Source organism: Phallusia mammillata, chromosome 8, assembly GCF_965637545.1.
Source record: "Phallusia mammillata chromosome 8, kaPhaMamm4.hap1.1, whole genome shotgun sequence".
Lineage (NCBI taxonomy): Eukaryota > Metazoa > Chordata > Ascidiacea > Phlebobranchia > Ascidiidae > Phallusia > Phallusia mammillata.
Genome location: NC_137259.1, coordinates 12,077,355 through 12,093,892, shown reverse-complemented (window position 1 = coordinate 12,093,892; position 16,538 = coordinate 12,077,355). Strand labels below are relative to the sequence as shown.

The window sequence follows — 16,538 nt, the reverse complement described above, 5'->3', positions numbered from 1 at the left end:
CAGTCTTAGTTTTTATGACGTCATAATCTATATTGTGACGCTTGTGGTATCTGATATGGCTATTAGGCTGGTAATACTCTTTTAAGTTATACAAAATGTGTTTGGAGCAGTTTGCATACACGGGAATTATGTTTAATCAATAAATGTACGCACGTATACCATTTATTGTGACTGACATAATAACCCATAATGTTTCGCGACCCCAAAATTATATTACGCGACCCCAATTTGGGTCGCGACCCACAGTTTGAGAAGCCCTGCCCTACAGCACCCTAAACTTGGCGCCCCCAAATTGTTTTTAGTTTTTCAAATCGCTTTAATTTGGGCAGTGTTGCGCTGTCTTTTAATTTGTAGAGGGCGTGACTCTATGCGCCCAGACAGCACAGCAGGGGCGATCGCTTATATTCCTAGAACGGTTCTCAGCGCGCCTTTCCTCGCGCTCAACAACTCCAGGGCACCAAGAGCCAAAATAACGAATTCTTTTATTAAGGCAATTTAGGACAGATGTGGCGCTCGAGGGTTCAGCAACGAGACGAGCACAAAGGCAAATGCGGTTTCTGCAAATATGCACCACTTTAGTTACGGCAATATACAAGAATTTATCAGTAAAGTTGACTCTTACCGAACTATTATAGGACCAGAGTCACAGTAACATCCAAAGCGATCAGTAGATTTTAAGTTCTGTAAATGCAGCATCAAATTCAATAAACATTACCAAACCACATTAGTAACGAACTGTGAGACGTTAAGCAACAAGGCTTACCGGAATAATACAGTTATTTACAGCAACGGCACGTTGGCTGACGACGGTGGAATCCATGGTCCAGAAATGCACTTTACACATTACACATTGGACGACCGGCAACAGTTCAGTTAGCACAAATTTCCTATTCGTTACCAAAGAAACAAAACATAACCGGTCAATTAAATAAAGCATGCTGCCTCTATAAACTTCCAGTCGCTAATAAACAGGAGGCAGCCACACTTACAAGACGTGACTTCAGTAAAACAATGCCAAGGTTGTGTAATCACAAGCACGGATTGTGTGATAAATAATGTCACCAGGTTGCACAACATTGCGCCATACAAGTGAGTTAAGGCTACTGGCGGGAAACATAGAAAACATAATAATATGTACAATGGCGATGTAACAGGCAGTTTGTAGAATATACTATTGTGGTGTGTTGTCCTATATATTCTACTTTACTAAACAATTTTTGAGCACCCAAGACCAAATGTCTACTTCTTAACACCTACTTTTGGCTAAAGTCACTTCATGTTTTGTTAATCCTTCATGCCATATGTCGCTGATCACTATTCGATCTTGAAAGGCCAGCTGTACTTGTGGACAGCATACGTCAGTTAAACAGAGGCCAAAACATAAGACACGAACAAACAATACGAAAGATGTTTTCCTGGTTGGATTCCAAAACAATGAAAACAGTCATGCTTATTTTTAAGACAAAATGGAATTGTTTGGCTACAGGTGTAGCGATCGCACTAATAATTCGGGTAAATTATGCAATAATTATTTGCCAAAATAGCTTGTTCTGAGTGACTCTCTAGCTTAAAGCTTGCGAGGAAGTCAAAGACGTGTAGCTACACAATTCAAATGCGTTGCGAAATCTTGTCATGAACTTTGCAATATTTCCTGTCGAAGTAGGATGTTGTTATTAGGATATAGATGTGACTTTGTGGTATGGTGTTTACGTATTTTAACGTTAGGTTTTGTCCTTCGTTGTCTTTGTGTAGAAGTTGTGCAAGAGGCAGTCGCAAGAGTGCGTGTGTATGATTTTACTCCTTTATGCTTATAACACCGTGTCGCTTTCTGCTGTCAAGCAGTAATAAATGAACGAATCGAAATATAAGACACTTGTGTGAAGTTTTCATGGCTCTGCCCTGAAAAGCTTGGGACCGTGGTACATGTATATTTTGTGGTGACGCGATTAACCTTTTGAAAATAACAAACGTATAATCTATGTTTTATTGAGTGTTGATTTTAACGTATTTTGGTTTGAATGTAATGTATCTCAACGCATCGTAATATCTCAAAGACAGTAAAAATGTTTAAAGCGGATAAGTTGAAATTATGACGTAAGCCGAGAATTGCATAAGTAAGGTCTCTTACTTTAAACGTGTTCTATGGACAACTTTTATTTGTGGGTGAGAGAATTGTAGCTTTGCATTTATTAAAAACCGAGATACGTACAAACATAAACACCTTAGCTGACACCTTTCGCATGAAAACGATTGCCTCATATCAGCACAATAGCATAGAGATATATTTTCTCTATTTAAATTCATCGTTAACCAAAGGGTAAACCCGAGCAGCTGTTTCCTGACTGAATCTTAACTGAGCACATCAACCAGCTTTTTTTTACTTTTTGTACAAGCAAACTAAAACTACGCAGCTATAACAGATTTTTAGATTGGCAAGATATGTTTGACAACACACGATGCAGCTCGAGTAACACACATCACTAATCAAGCGGAACACTGACTGGTTAAATGATGCAACAATCATTTGCACTGTAATAAGCTCACAGTACAAGTTAGGCGAGAAAGATAAGGTTACAGCAGATGATTTTAGTTTGGCTACAAAAGTGTTGCTATATTAAACTAGATATAGGCTGTTGTAAAAATCGGTTGGGCCTACGTAGTGTTATTGCAGTTAACTAATTTTTGCCGAAACCGTACAGCGTATTAACTTATTAAACTCTGGCACCGGAAATCGCGATTTTAACATTGGATATACGCAACCAAACGTGACTACTGCCACGAAAAGAGAAACAGTTTAACAGCACTATTGCACAGGCTGTTTTGGCGAGTTGAAAATAAACACAGCAAGCGTTTTCGAAAGTGGTGCGTTTCTTTTTCTCGGCAAGTTTCAGTGGACTGTGAGCAGCTGAAGTGTAGTTTTGTTGTGTAAAACAACACATAGACAGTCGATTTTTGTAGCAGTCGGACTAAATGTTACTTTTTATCATTTCTAACTAATTGTTCCTTTTTAATACCATCTTTCGGATACAACCAACCAAGTAAAAGTCGTACAGAGAAGAGATGGAAGGCAATATGGTGACACAGCTTACCGCGCATAATCATGAACGCGTAGCTTATAAGTTACAACAAACCTAAAGGTTTTAACCTGCTATTTGGCATAGGTATTAATACTGAAACATGTCTCCGAGCGGCCTGGTAAATGGTGTACACATTCACTACGAAAAAGTTGGCGATGGAGAGAACATTATTCTACTACTGCCGGGAGTAGCCGGTAATTTGTAAGCTAAGTTGTGCCGCTGTTTTGCTATAAAGCTGTAATTGGATATACTTTTACATTGTGTAAAACAAAAACAAATGCAAAAAGATTTAGTATTGTCAGTGTGTAGTGCATTTCCATTTTTAACAGCACGTACTAAAGGCATTAGAGGATTGAAAATAAATTGTTCACGACTCTTTACGCCATTTTCTATGTAAATAATTGTTGCATATACTTTACCAAGGCTCCGCAAAGAGGCACTTTGGTCCCCAATTGGAAAATCTTGATCGAGAAAAACTAACTATTATTGCCATGGATCCACGCGGTCAGGGCGAGTCCAGACCGCCGAATCGCGACTGCCCAGCTGATTTTCTGTACCGTGATGCTGAAGATGCTGCTGCTTTGATGCAGGTATAATTTTAATTGCCATAGTGCAGTGGAATTAAGGGGTATAGATAAATATGTACAACGCCTAAAGCGATTAAGATATCCGCCCACGCATAAATCTCAAGTGAACTCGCGGTATGTGGGTTGCATTGATTGCGGAACCCGATGGTAGTCTTGCAAAACCTACCAAATATCAAATTAACTACAAAGGGTTTTAATAATCGTCATACAAGTCCATTGTAACTAAGAATGCCTAACCCTAATACCAACAGCATTTGTCGCTCAAATTTATATCACTAATCTTTTCAAAGCAGTTGTTATGTTATATTTCTACACAGGAACTTGGATTTGACAAGTATTCAATTTTCGGCTGGAGTGATGGTGCGAACTCTGCGGCCATTCTTGGTGCACGATATCCTGAACGTGTAAAGAAACTCATTATGTTGGGTGGAAATTCGTATAATTCGAAAACTGACTTCGCCGTGCTTGAAAGTAAGAACGAACTAAACAAATTCCTGTTTTTTTTCGAAGTTTATTTGGTCAAATTGAGTTTAGGTAAATCTATTGTCAACGGAGTTTAGTTTCAGGTCTTGAAACCGTAATTTTACTCAATCCTTGTACGACATTTGGCAAAAACTACAATCTTTAGGAAAATTGTTGCACGTTTGTATTAAGGTTGATTGTTTGAAAGCGTGTATTTGTCATATCCAGTATGTTTACCACTGATTTAATGTCACGTTTTACATACGTTTAGACATAAAGAAAGAAGTGTCTTCAACTAAAGATTTATCTCAACTCAAGCTTTGTGAAGATTATGATAAGGCAGTTACCTTGGATTGGTTGAACACTCTACTAACTGTTCACCAACGAGACGAAAATGGAGAAGCAGACCTATTTAAAAACGTAAGCCTTTCTTTAGTTTTTTTATGTCTTGATGATGCATAATGTTTGGTTTGTAAAAAGCGGCAAAAATATAGATGGATGATCGTAAGGGGGTGGTCACCAAACTACGCCCTACGCGTCAGTTCATCTGATTCCCGACAGTCTCGAAGCGCATGGAACACTGTTGCATTTGTATGGTTTAACATGAGTCTTTGAGCTTGCAAAGACCTACCGATTGTTTTAAACTTGTCGCGTATTATACTATTCAAATCACTGTATGATTATTAACATTTGGTCTTTCACGAAAGTTAAGGCAACACATTTTTTAAAATTTTGTGATTGCTGTAATTTTGCAACTTCCCAAGTAGTCGTGATTGAAGCTAATAATGATACCGTGATTTAAACAGTATAAACCAGTGGTTCTCAAACTTTTGTATTGTCGGGGCCAAATGGTAATTTTTTAAAAGTGTAGGAAGCCGCAGAAACACGAAACCTTGGGAAAATCACTAAAGAGAATTACTTTGAAAGCTAAAAGCAACTTTGGTGTTTTCTAAAGTCTGGCGAGAGCCGCAAAGTCAGTTGTTGCGAGAATCGCTGGTATCAAGTATCAAGGGGTAAAAATCATTAAAGCAAGACCTATAGTTAGGTAACGTCGATCACCTTTAATTGCATCATAACTTTTACCCCTTAATTGTGTAGAATATTAAGGGACAATTAGCTATTGACGTGTATTTTGTTGTCTTCGTAATGTAGGAGCTGCCAAAAATTACGGCTGACACTTTGATTATACATGGTGATAATGATGAGTACGTGCCTCTGTTCCACGCTGAATATTTTCACAAGCACATCAAAAACTCCAGGTTATAGTATAAAACCCATATGTAGTAATAAACACCTAAGAAAAAAACTAATCATTGTTGTCAGTGAATTTGAATTTTTTAAATATTGCCGATGATTTTACTATGATAAACAAAAGCAACCCAATATCAGGTTAAATGATGTAAACTGCCTAGAAATATGTTTGTTTTTTGTGCTAAACTCTATTTTTCAACATTATCGAAAATTGTGTCAATTAAACAAGAATCACATATAAAGCCTGGTTGTCGTGTATTTTGGCAAGCATTGTCAAATTGGTCTGGCATTAAAATCTACTGAAGACATTTTTCTTCTTCACGTCGGTACAAAATATTTACGTATTTTAGGTTAATTATTTGGAAGGACGGAACACACGATCTTCATTTACAACTTCCAGACAAGTTTAATAAAGTTTTACAGGAGTTTATTCTGGGTTAAACCATATATACAGCCTTTTGAACAACTGGAGGTGTAGGAAGTAAACTAACTTTAACCACTCTATGTACATCATGTTATAATGAATTGTATTTAATCTACGCTAATCACGACTAATCTTGCCCCTCTTTTTTAAATGCATGCTTACATGTAAACTTTAAAATTACGTTTTGTATATACTTGACATCGCAATACAATTACATCGCAATACAATTTTCAAATATTTATGCTGTTTCTTTGCCTGTTTAAAAAGGGACATTGAATATTTATATTGCGGGTTATTTTTTATGTGGACAGTTTGTAGACAAAAAATAGCTTAATCTATATCTGGCAGTTATGTTTTGATCAAGATATTAAACTTTAGCTTGCACACTTTAGTTAGTTAGTTAGTTGAATCAGTTTTTTTACCTGAGGAAATTTGCAAAACATCGAAATCTTCTGAACAATACGCAGTTTGCTCCAATTATGCAACTACAATCTAGGCAAGTCCACTCGAAAGTATAGCAAGGTAAATTGCGCACTGTTATCATTGTAACGTCCAAGGTTATAGCGCGGGACGTCACAAGAGGGAGAAACGCGATTCCTAATTGCCTCCAACAAGCTGTCCACACAGAAAGAGTGTTTTGTAGATCTTATTGTGCAAACACATTCAATGAAGAACAAAGAGGACGGTTGCAGACGATGGAAACGAATAGGAAACGGTTTCTACAAAGACATGGCATTAGCACAGCGCTTTAAATGTAGGTATGTAAAAGAAAACATACAACATGGGCAATCCCAGAAATCACTGTCACGCACCTAAATACACAATAAAGCATGAGACCACAACATGTCATTATGATGTCATACATAATGCTTACCAAGCTGTGTAGAGCAACAGTGTAGAAACATCACGCTTCACGTGAGTATCGTACAAGAACGCTGCGTAAACAAATACAACTTAAAATAACCCAACTACCCGTTTCCTGTTCGTTTCCTATCGTTTCTATCGCCTCCCACAGTCCATTCTTCATTGAAAGTGTTGGAATATAAGATCTACAAAACCTATCTGTGTGGACTGCTTGTTGGAGATCTTTAGGAATCGCGTTTCAATCGCCCCTCGTGTGACGTTCTGCTCTGTAACCGGGGCGCGTTCACGGGACGTTACAAATATATATCTTGGAAAAACAAAAGCTTGTGTAACGTCTACTTTAGTGCTACTGGTGGGCATAGACGTCCACTCTGGTCCTTTTAATCAGAATCAAAAACGCGCCTGCCAGGTCCCGACTGCAGGCTCCAACAGTATATTTGAAAACAAAGCCCTTGCTGGATTCAATGCAGGTTGTAGTTACCTTAACGGGATTAAGATGGATAAAAAACTGGCAGATGGTGTCCTAAAGGAAATATCAGGGTATAAAAACCATAGAAAAACGCCGGATTTAACTTCAAAAGGGGGCGATTTCAACATTACTGATTGTATAAATGTGTACAAGAACCGTGAGTTTGGGTATACAACGGTAACAAGCTTTTCCCCAAACTTGTTTCGCTTTCACACTTCCTACCTATAGGCCTACAAGCGCTTTCCAAACTAGTCAGTCTATTCTATCATCATTAGACTTTGAATTGCTGCACACCGCAGCTTGCACATGGCGACGCGTGATAGCTTTGTGCTGAAGAGGGTTAAGGATTGGACGTTGGTCACTGGCAGTGGTACGTAGGCGGTGGTTAATACGTATACATTGTGCAAACACCAAAACGCCAACCAATTTTGCATGGCCATTGTCGCATTCCACATTGCAAAGCAGCACAGGATAGCAAATTTAACCAACATAGCTGCGTAAGCATTTGTAGATTTCTCTGTGGTTGTGTAAACATGTTCTACTACATATTCGTGTTTGCGGAGTTTAGCATTAAACCAATATACTGGTGTACATGTCTGCATGATAACTTTATTTTTTTATTTATTATTATTTTATTTTCAAATCGGTTTGGTTGTTGTAGCCTTGATACTTTGCCAGTGGTTGCAGCTAAAGTTTGTGAATACAAGTCTTAAATAAGCTTTTTTTGTGCCGTTTATTGAGAAAAACAAAGACCCAACTCACCATTTGCAACATTTTTTTCAGATTTTACAGCAACTTGAGGCAGAAAATGACAGAGGGATCAAAAACTTTGATAAATGGAGTAAATATTTACTATGAAAAAGTTGGGCAGGGAAAACATCCAATTTTACTAATACCTGGTTCACTGGGTAGGTTGAAGACATGGTAAGCCAATGTTGCAACTAAGGTTTGCAACAATGATGATTGATCTTAATCGAGGCTTAAATTGTTAAATAATGCAAAATTGCACTGACATATTGTCACATGAACATGTTATTTAAACAGCTTCTTACCTCATATACACACACAATTTATATACTATGGGAATTTGCAATTTATGTACTATTTCTATCAGTTGAAGTTGAACCAACAATAATTAGTTTAAATGTAAAGCTAACTTTAATAAAGTCTATTTGTTTTTCATTGGGTTATTTTAATATTTTTTTTTGCTGTTGCAAAGCCACTATTCCAGCATTTGCAAGTTCCATTAATAATTTGCAGCCAATTTGTTACCAATGGAACTGTGTGGATTGTGGCAAAGATATGTGGATGTCTTTAAGCTTGGTTTTTCCTTTGACTATATCTTGTATAGGAAGCACCAAGACAGATTTTGAACCACAACTTAAGAATCTGAACCAAAAAATATTTACATTGGTTGCATTTGATCCAAGAGGTTATGGAAAATCCAGGCCTCCAGAACGTGATTTTCTAATAGATTACCTGTACAGGGATGCTTATGATGGAGCAGCATTAATGGAGGTTTAAATTGTAGTTTTTTGTATGTGTTTAGCTGTTGCATTTAGTTAAATAAAGCAAATTTACGAATCTGTTAGTTCACCTATGATCTGTTATGCTGCAGGTTTTGGGTTTTAAACAATATTCTATTGTTGGTTGGAGTGATGGAGGAAATGCAGCTTGTATTCTTGCAGCTAAATTTCCAGATAGAGTAAAGAAACTGGTTATATGGGGAAGTAACGCTTATTTTACAAACGAAGAACTTGACTTGGTTGTGGGTAAAAATGTGGCAATAACTGATTTTACCAAAAAAAAGTGAAATATCTTTGATGTTTGCACTCTTTCTATTTGTGGATCCAACATATTAACGATCTGTTAAACATTATAAAATTTTGTAGAAAATATTCCTGTCAATTTTTAGGTATGAGAGATTTGGCGCAATGGAGTCTGAAAAAGAAAAAAATGATGGTTGAAATATATGGGGAAACACTGCTGAAAAAACTGTGGAATGGATTGGTTGATTGGTTTGAAGAAATGTCTAGAAACTGTGATATTAATGGAGACACTGATATGTACAAATCTGTGAGTCAATTGACACAAAAAACACAGTTTAGTTTTTGTTTATACCTAATTGCTGTGTCATTTGCTCTCTCTCTAGGAGTTGCCCAAAATAAAATGTGAAACTCTGATTGTTCATGGAATGAAGGACATCCTAGTTCCAAATTTTCATGCTGAATATCTGCATAAACACATTAAAAGTTCAAGGTAGATATTTACAATTCCACAAAACTTAGCAGCATACTGTGAATTAACATCAAAGTGTTTAGGGTATTAGATAAGACCAACAAATATTCTTTTTAATGAGCCAAATATGTCATTGTGGCATGCCAATTCATTTAATGACCTCTGCATAAAAGCCACCATGCCGATTTTTTAATTGCTAAAAATATTCAAATATACTTGTGTCATGTATGATGAATTGCAAACTAAATAATAATTGCTTGTTGCAGAGTTGAATGGTGGTATGATGGCAAACATAACCTCCATTTGAGATTTGCAAAAAAGTTCAATGCATTGGTGGAAAACTTTTTAATTTCATGCCCAAAACTGTAACAATGACTCATTTATAATATTTCAGTCCCAGATTAAGGGTCTGCTGGCCTGTAGGCACATTTTATAAGTGGCCGGAAAATCAGGGTTGCCAACTAAAAAATTAGAATTATCAGTGTTGCCAAATCATTGTCACAAAGAAAAGCGGCCTGGACTTTTGAATGGCCTGTAGGCACGCATCTACTTTGCCTTATGGTTAATTTGGCACTGGTAATTGTGCATACTTTACAACAATACATAAAAAATGCCTCAAGTATAATATTTCAGTGCAAATTTGTGTAATTGTGCATACTTTACACCAGGTGTGTGCAACCTTTTTCGCCGGGGGGCCATATTACCAATTTTGGACATTAAGCGAGGGCCACACAATTTTTTTCATGTACGGTATTTACACGTATTTTTTACCCTACTGTTGGTGCGGTTTGCATTACAATATCATGTCGATACTATTTCCACACCCCTGCGTTTTGTTTTATTTTGCGTTTAAAATCAATTTAAAATTTTAGGTGCAACTAAGTTTCGTCGCAACACTGCCTTTCGCAACAAAGTAATTGTTTACTAGACAAAGAGGTATATTACGTCACATTCGGTATAGATACGCAACAAGCACCTAGTGCGAACAGAAGACCGTTGGTCTGGGTGAATTAAGTAAAATGCGCTGGTTTAGCTTATTCTTGTTACGTATTGCAACTTAGGAGATTTACCGAAAACTAGCGGGGATTTTTTGCTAAAATGTGCATTTTCACTCGCTCTGAATCAGAGTGTCTTCGAGGGCCACACTAAACGGCTAGGCGGGCCGGATTGTGGCCCGCGGTTTGCACACCCCTGCTTTACACCAATACATAAAAGTACCTCAATTATATTATTTAAGTGCAAATTTTTGTAATCATGCATAATTTATAAATGTCGTATTATTGCAAGTTTTGTAATTATGCTTACTTTTAGTGCAGTTTAATTGTCTCATCTAATTGCCTGTTCCGTTTCAAAACGATTTTTGTTTATTTTCCAATTTGTCAGATGTGACTTTTACTTCATTTGCAGCACTTAAAATTTAGTTTGTGTTTCAGACTATGTGCTTTTCTACAAATAGAACGCTCATTATATTTTTTATCAACACAACCCATGTTGATCAGTTTATACTTCTTATGTAGCATGTGTTAATATAAATTTTATGGTGGAATGAATGGTGTGTATACAGCACTAATCATGGTTCAATATTGTATTGATGACAGTAAAAAAAAAGAGCTTTGAACTGTGGTTGTTTTGTGTTCCAAACAATTTCTACCGTTGCCAAGCGAAGCGGGAATTTTTGTGATTTGTTCCAAATGTATTCGACGTTGGTAAACGTCACACGATAATAAAATCAGATTGGGAGACATATGTGCTGCCAAAAGTTCACAAACAGTGCAATGTACGCAAACCACGCTGCGTGCATCTTTGGTGTGCACCGACATTTAATATTTACAAATACATGGGGGGTTAAATTTCAATTGAGTAGTTTTATATTGGTTGAGCCAGTGGATGCACATAAAAACTAAATATACCCATTGGTGGGATTCAATTTTTTTATCTGCCGGTTCTATCAAAAAAAGTCATATTTTTCAGCCAGTTCTGTTACAAAAAGTACATTGACAGTAACTGGTTTGCTGATCTCATAAAATTTCGAGAACCGGTGCGAACTGGATGAATCCCACCACTGAATATACCGTACTATTCACCCTACCTAGCACAACTTTACGCACCATTGCTTCCCGGGGAAATAACCGAATGTAAACGGATAGGTGACTGCTAAGTGCAAACAAACCACAAACCGCTTCGACATGGCGAGTTTTATACTTCAGCAAGGCAAGGTTACGTTCTGTAGGTTGGTAAATTCAACTGCTGTAACTGCGTGAGTATTTCCAAAAGAGTTTTTATCTGGTAAAATAAAAAAATCACATTGTTCGGTATTTTTTGTAATTACAGGCGTAAGATGACGGTTGGATCCAAAACACTAGCTAATGGAGTGAACATTTACTATGAAAAAGTGGGTCAAGGAAATCACCCTATCTTACTAATACCTGGTGCTTTGGGTAGGCTAAACTTAGAATATGCATTCGTTAAAAGGCAAACTCGTTAGGTTGGACAAGTATATTAAACTTTACTGTTTATTTTCTTAACATGTATACCTTATACAGGTTGTTAAAAGAGCTGTTTTGTAGTAGCAATAGGGAAGATTACCAATATTTAGTTGTAAAAGAAAGTAGTACAGGCAGTTTCATTATTTTTTTAAATCATAGGTTGTTATCTAGTTTAAAACTGACATTACATCCTGTGATGTGCTGTTTTATTGCAGGAAGCACTGAGACAGACTTTCAACCCCAACTGAAAAATCTAAACCGAAAAGAATTTACTGTGGTTTGTTTCGATCCAAGAGGTAATGGAAAATCCCGACCTCCAGAACGTGATTTTCCTCCCGACTTTCTCTACAGGGATGCAAATGATGGAGCTGCTTTAATGGAGGTCTAAATTGTGGTACCTTTACCTTTTTATTACAAATCATGTTAATCTTTAGTGATTAGTCAGTTTTAGGTTGACTCAAAAACCGAAAGGTTTATCGATACCTCCTTACCATCACTTTTCTTTTCAATTTGATATTTGCGTTTGATGTCTCCTTACCATTATAAACGATTAATGGATTGATTGATTGATGGAGTTTTAATATTTGTATAAGTTTTCTTCTATAATTATTGGACATACAACTTGTCTTTGGTCGTTTTTGCTTTTTAACAACCAAAGAACTATCTATCATTGTTACCTGCTATTTGTACAAGCCAACTGCCAACATTTTTTATCATGAGGACATTGTATACTGACCTTAGAAGCACAATCTAAATTTATTTATTATTTTGTGTAAGCTTTTTGTGTGGCCATATTTAATGTGTGTGTTTGATCAGGAATTGATAATTTAATTACTGGATCCAGACGATTTAAATCCTAAACTATCAAAATCAAAAAGTTTTTTGAAATTAATAAGTAGGATTCAGTTTTCTTTACTGTGTTTGGTGCACGTTTTAAGTGCATTAGATGGAATCCTTCAACGTAAGTTTTACTTAAGTTTAGTTTATTAGTTTTTTGGTAGCTTACTCTATTCTATCTGGTTTGGACAAACCCTAGCAGGAACAAATATATTTGAGTCTATGTTTGGCAGTTTGTGTCATATTTAAAATGTACCATTAATTTATTGGTCCTAACAACTCACCACTCGAGTGTTTCTGTCCAAATCTGGACCGTTTTGTTTTTGCTGAAGAGATATACTAATAAGTTGTTATACAGATTTTGGGGTTTAAGCAATATTCTGTTGTTGGTTGGAGTGACGGGGGAAATTCAGCATGTATTCTTGCAGCAAATTGCCCAGAAAGAGTGAACAAATTGGTTGTGTGGGGAAGTAATGCATATTTCTCAAAAGAAGAACTTAATTTGTACAAAGGTAAAATAAGAACAATTTTGTGTGGTAAATTGCTGGCCTGTTAAATATATTTAATACTAGTTAGTTAAATATAATTTTCAGGTATAAGGGACTTGGAAAAATGGAGCACAAAAATGAAACAACCAATGGTAGATATGTACGGGGGAAAGCTATTTGAAAAAATGTGGCATGGATGGGTAGATGCTTTTGACAGAATGGCAAAAAATTGTGATGAGGATGGTAACACAGATCTATACAAATCTGTAAGTCATGCATAGAAAAATCTGATTGATTGAGTTTAATTAAATTAACAAAAAAATGTTCTGTGCAGGAATTGCCTAAAATCACTTGCCAAACACTCATTGTGCATGGAATGAAGGATGCTCTAGTTCCAAAGTTTCAACCTGAATTTCTACATAAAAACATCAAAAATTCCAGGTAATTATTTAGTGATACAAGACAACCTATTAGAGGCTATTTAAATAAATAGGCCAATAATTAATTGTTTGTAAAAAAAAAAAATTGTTGCTGTTAAAAATATAGCAACATTTTTAGCTTTAAGTCATTCAAAAAAATTCTCTTATAGACTGATATGCTGGGAAGATGGCAAGCATAACCTTCATTTGAGGTATGCAGAAAGGTTCAATGCACTTGTGGAACAATTTTTAACTTCATCAAAACTGTAACCACTACAATCATTCTCACAATGTTTTTTGTATTACTCTAATAGCATTTGTTTGGTGCTGACCAATATTTTCACTCCACTAAAACCAAATGTAACTTAAATGGTTATTGTTTAAACGCCATTGTGGATACCTGCTTTTTTTCTCACCAGTTGTGGTGTCTACAATTTTTGGTGCATCGTCTGTCTCGTATAATGTCCGAACTGCAAATTCTGTAGTGTAGGCTAATACATGTACGTTAAACTTAATTAAATCGTGTGCAACATTATGGTACATTTAACTTCCTTGCAATACAATTTATCAAAAAATGTTGTATCTTGTTTTCTGGTATTTGGAATAAGTGGTATAGTTGCTCATTATTATGATAACGGTTAACATTTTAACAAACTACGGTTTGTTGCAAACATTTTTCGTTGAATTGCACTGCTATCATTTTGCTAGTCAAAACCAAGTTCCCAAGGACCGTTAACTGCAAAGAAGAAATCAATTTGTCACTCTAGGCCCCCTGAAGCAACAGTAGTCTACAAAAACTTAAAGAACTAACAAGGGCAGACCTTTGTCTAAAGTCGAAGTTTAAAAAGAATTTTTTTGAAGGGAGTCGATAGTTATTGGGTTACTAAAATGAGCCGCCTGGGAAAAAGGTTGAAAAACACAGATCCAAAGCATAAAATAACAGTTAAATTGAAATATTTTGTGGTCTGCTTGGAAATCTTGAAAGACGCAATGTTGTGCCGCGGCACACTTGCGAATCGCTAGAGATTCTACACCGGTCGGTTACTGCATCGACTTACCAAACGAATTTATTAAACGAAATCTCATGTTGCCGTATCAGTTGACACATCAACGAAAAATCCCACTGGCCAAGATAATTATCTTGCAACAAAAAAATATTTTTTCACTGGTGTCTGTAATGTTTTAACTGATTTTGACTAATTCTAGTGCACTGATTTCAAATATGCAATCGGTTTATCTGTATCACGTCTAGTTTTCCTGTTATGGTACACCCTTGTTTGAAAAACAATCAATATGTATAGGCTACACTATAGTGAAACTGGTTTTGAGTATTTTATTTGGAATTAACGTTATTGCAAGAACAAAATTTCGAATTTAATTTCAAATGTAACAGGTGGACACTCCTAACAAACAAAATTCAACACAAAAAAAAACAAAAAAATGTTTCAAATTTGTAAGTTATCAGGTATAGGCCTACACATGTACTTTGGTAACTTTCGGAACTGAGTGGCAGCAATATCGTCCCGTTTAATTGACCAACAGCAGTTAGCCAGGACCACATTATTCCCTCTTCCCTGACACGTTTCGTTTTACTGATATCCTGTTGGAACCTTTCAGCTTAATTCTCATCATTTATATCCCCTATGTTTTAAGGAAAGTATAGCTTTATACTCATTTTTGTGCCAAATTTTTCAGACCGCTTAATAACTTAGTTATGTACCCTTTCTAATAATTTCAGTCCCTTTCTACTGTTTTTCCATTACTGCAATATTCAAATCAACATTAGGTAGGTGGAGCCCATTGCTTTTGTCCTAAACCCCTAAAGCAGGGGTTCTTAACCAGGGGTACGTGTACCCCTTGGGGGTACGAGCACCAAAGCAGGGGGTACGACATGCAGTGTAAAATTATACGCTATTTATGCATATTTTTGAAGAATGCGTAGCAAGTTACTTTGACTGATTTGAATCGACTGATTGTTGGTGTGCTGTAAATATTGTTGAACTTACAAGCCTGTTTTAATGCATGCATTCAACACGATAGTTATAAATACACTGAGTTTAATTCCTATTATTACAATTTGATTTACTTCCCTCGGCCATTGTTGACAGGGGGTACGAGAAAATTTTTATGAAAGCTCAAAGGGTACGAGCGCTAAAAAGGTTAAGAAACACTGCCCTAAAGCCACATCGAAGTGTGCAAGATAAGCACATTCGATACAAATATTTTTTTTCTTTTTAGTTATGTTGTATGGATATTCACCAGTAATGTAGCATAAAACATCTTGTTATTTCATGCAACACCTTATAGATCAGGGGTCGGCAACCTTTTTTGCACAGCGGACCGTTTTTGAAACTAAAATTTTATCGCGGACCGGTCTTTAAAAAACTGCAAATATTTAGCAATAAAAACGCTTAAATTAGTTATCATCCCCGGGATACATGGGCAAAATGTTTTATAGCATTTAACCTGAAAAATTATACGGCCCGGTAACGAACTCCACGCGGACCGGTACCGGGCCGCGGACCGGCGGTTGCCGACCACTGTTATAGATGACCTAGCCACTATTAATTCTAGTTTTACCACCTTGCTTTACTAGTCTGAAAATCACTCCATAAAACACGTTTAAAGTTACCGTTAGCCTGCACCAATCATTCTTAGACAGAGCATAAGCATAGAACGCATATTCATGCTATGAAACTGACTGCACTGTACGAAATTGATGTGTATAATGTAACAAAACTTTAACAAACACATAAAAGCTTGATTTCAAAGTCATTGAATCAATATAGTCATAAATTTTAATTTTATAAACTCAAAAAGTTGACCTGATTAAAGAAAACCGTAATGATTTTTGAAATCAGCACCCCAAAATTAGTCAATATCAGTTTTAACATTAAAGACACCAAAAATTGTGTTGGCCAGTGTAATTTGTAGCG

The 16,538-nt window shown here is 36.3% G+C and overlaps 4 protein-coding genes across 5 annotated transcripts; 3 read left to right on the top strand and 1 right to left on the bottom strand.

The window, feature by feature from the left end:
* Nucleotides 1–111: 111 nt before the first annotated feature.
* Nucleotides 112–905, bottom strand: LOC145204956 (uncharacterized). Its single transcript, XM_080077571.1, has 3 exons — nucleotides 764–905; nucleotides 623–681; nucleotides 112–557 (listed from the first exon to the last, which is right to left on the bottom strand). Exons 1-3 carry the CDS (start codon nucleotides 842–844, stop codon nucleotides 344–346), a joined length of 354 nt encoding a protein of 117 aa, XP_079933697.1. The 5' UTR covers nucleotides 845–905; the 3' UTR covers nucleotides 112–343.
* A 2,147-nt stretch (nucleotides 906–3,052) lies between these two features.
* LOC145204954 (serine hydrolase BPHL-like) lies at nucleotides 3,053–6,011 on the top strand. The gene is made up of 6 exons (XM_080077569.1): nucleotides 3,053–3,271; nucleotides 3,501–3,667; nucleotides 3,982–4,135; nucleotides 4,398–4,546; nucleotides 5,279–5,385; nucleotides 5,728–6,011. The coding sequence occupies exons 1-6, from the start codon at nucleotides 3,178–3,180 to the stop codon at nucleotides 5,816–5,818; spliced, it is 762 nt and encodes a 253-aa protein (XP_079933695.1). The 5' UTR covers nucleotides 3,053–3,177; the 3' UTR covers nucleotides 5,819–6,011.
* A 1,065-nt stretch (nucleotides 6,012–7,076) lies between these two features.
* LOC145205129 (serine hydrolase BPHL-like) lies at nucleotides 7,077–10,989 on the top strand. 2 transcript variants are annotated; one of them, XM_080077775.1, is made up of 7 exons: nucleotides 7,077–7,504; nucleotides 7,918–8,042; nucleotides 8,486–8,652; nucleotides 8,753–8,906; nucleotides 9,050–9,210; nucleotides 9,287–9,393; nucleotides 9,639–10,989. In XM_080077775.1, the coding sequence occupies exons 2-7, from the start codon at nucleotides 7,943–7,945 to the stop codon at nucleotides 9,739–9,741; spliced, it is 792 nt and encodes a 263-aa protein (XP_079933901.1). In that variant the 5' UTR covers nucleotides 7,077–7,504; nucleotides 7,918–7,942; the 3' UTR covers nucleotides 9,742–10,989. The 2 variants fall into 2 exon arrangements, with proteins under 2 accessions (XP_079933901.1, XP_079933900.1); XM_080077774.1 differs by having other exon boundaries at nucleotides 7,078–7,631.
* Nucleotides 10,990–11,297: 308 nt separating this feature from the next.
* Nucleotides 11,298–14,137, top strand: LOC145205130 (serine hydrolase BPHL-like). The gene is made up of 7 exons (XM_080077776.1): nucleotides 11,298–11,629; nucleotides 11,704–11,810; nucleotides 12,074–12,240; nucleotides 13,054–13,207; nucleotides 13,289–13,449; nucleotides 13,518–13,624; nucleotides 13,773–14,137. The coding sequence occupies exons 1-7, from the start codon at nucleotides 11,559–11,561 to the stop codon at nucleotides 13,870–13,872; spliced, it is 867 nt and encodes a 288-aa protein (XP_079933902.1). The 5' UTR covers nucleotides 11,298–11,558; the 3' UTR covers nucleotides 13,873–14,137.
* Nucleotides 14,138–16,538: the final 2,401 nt, after the last annotated feature.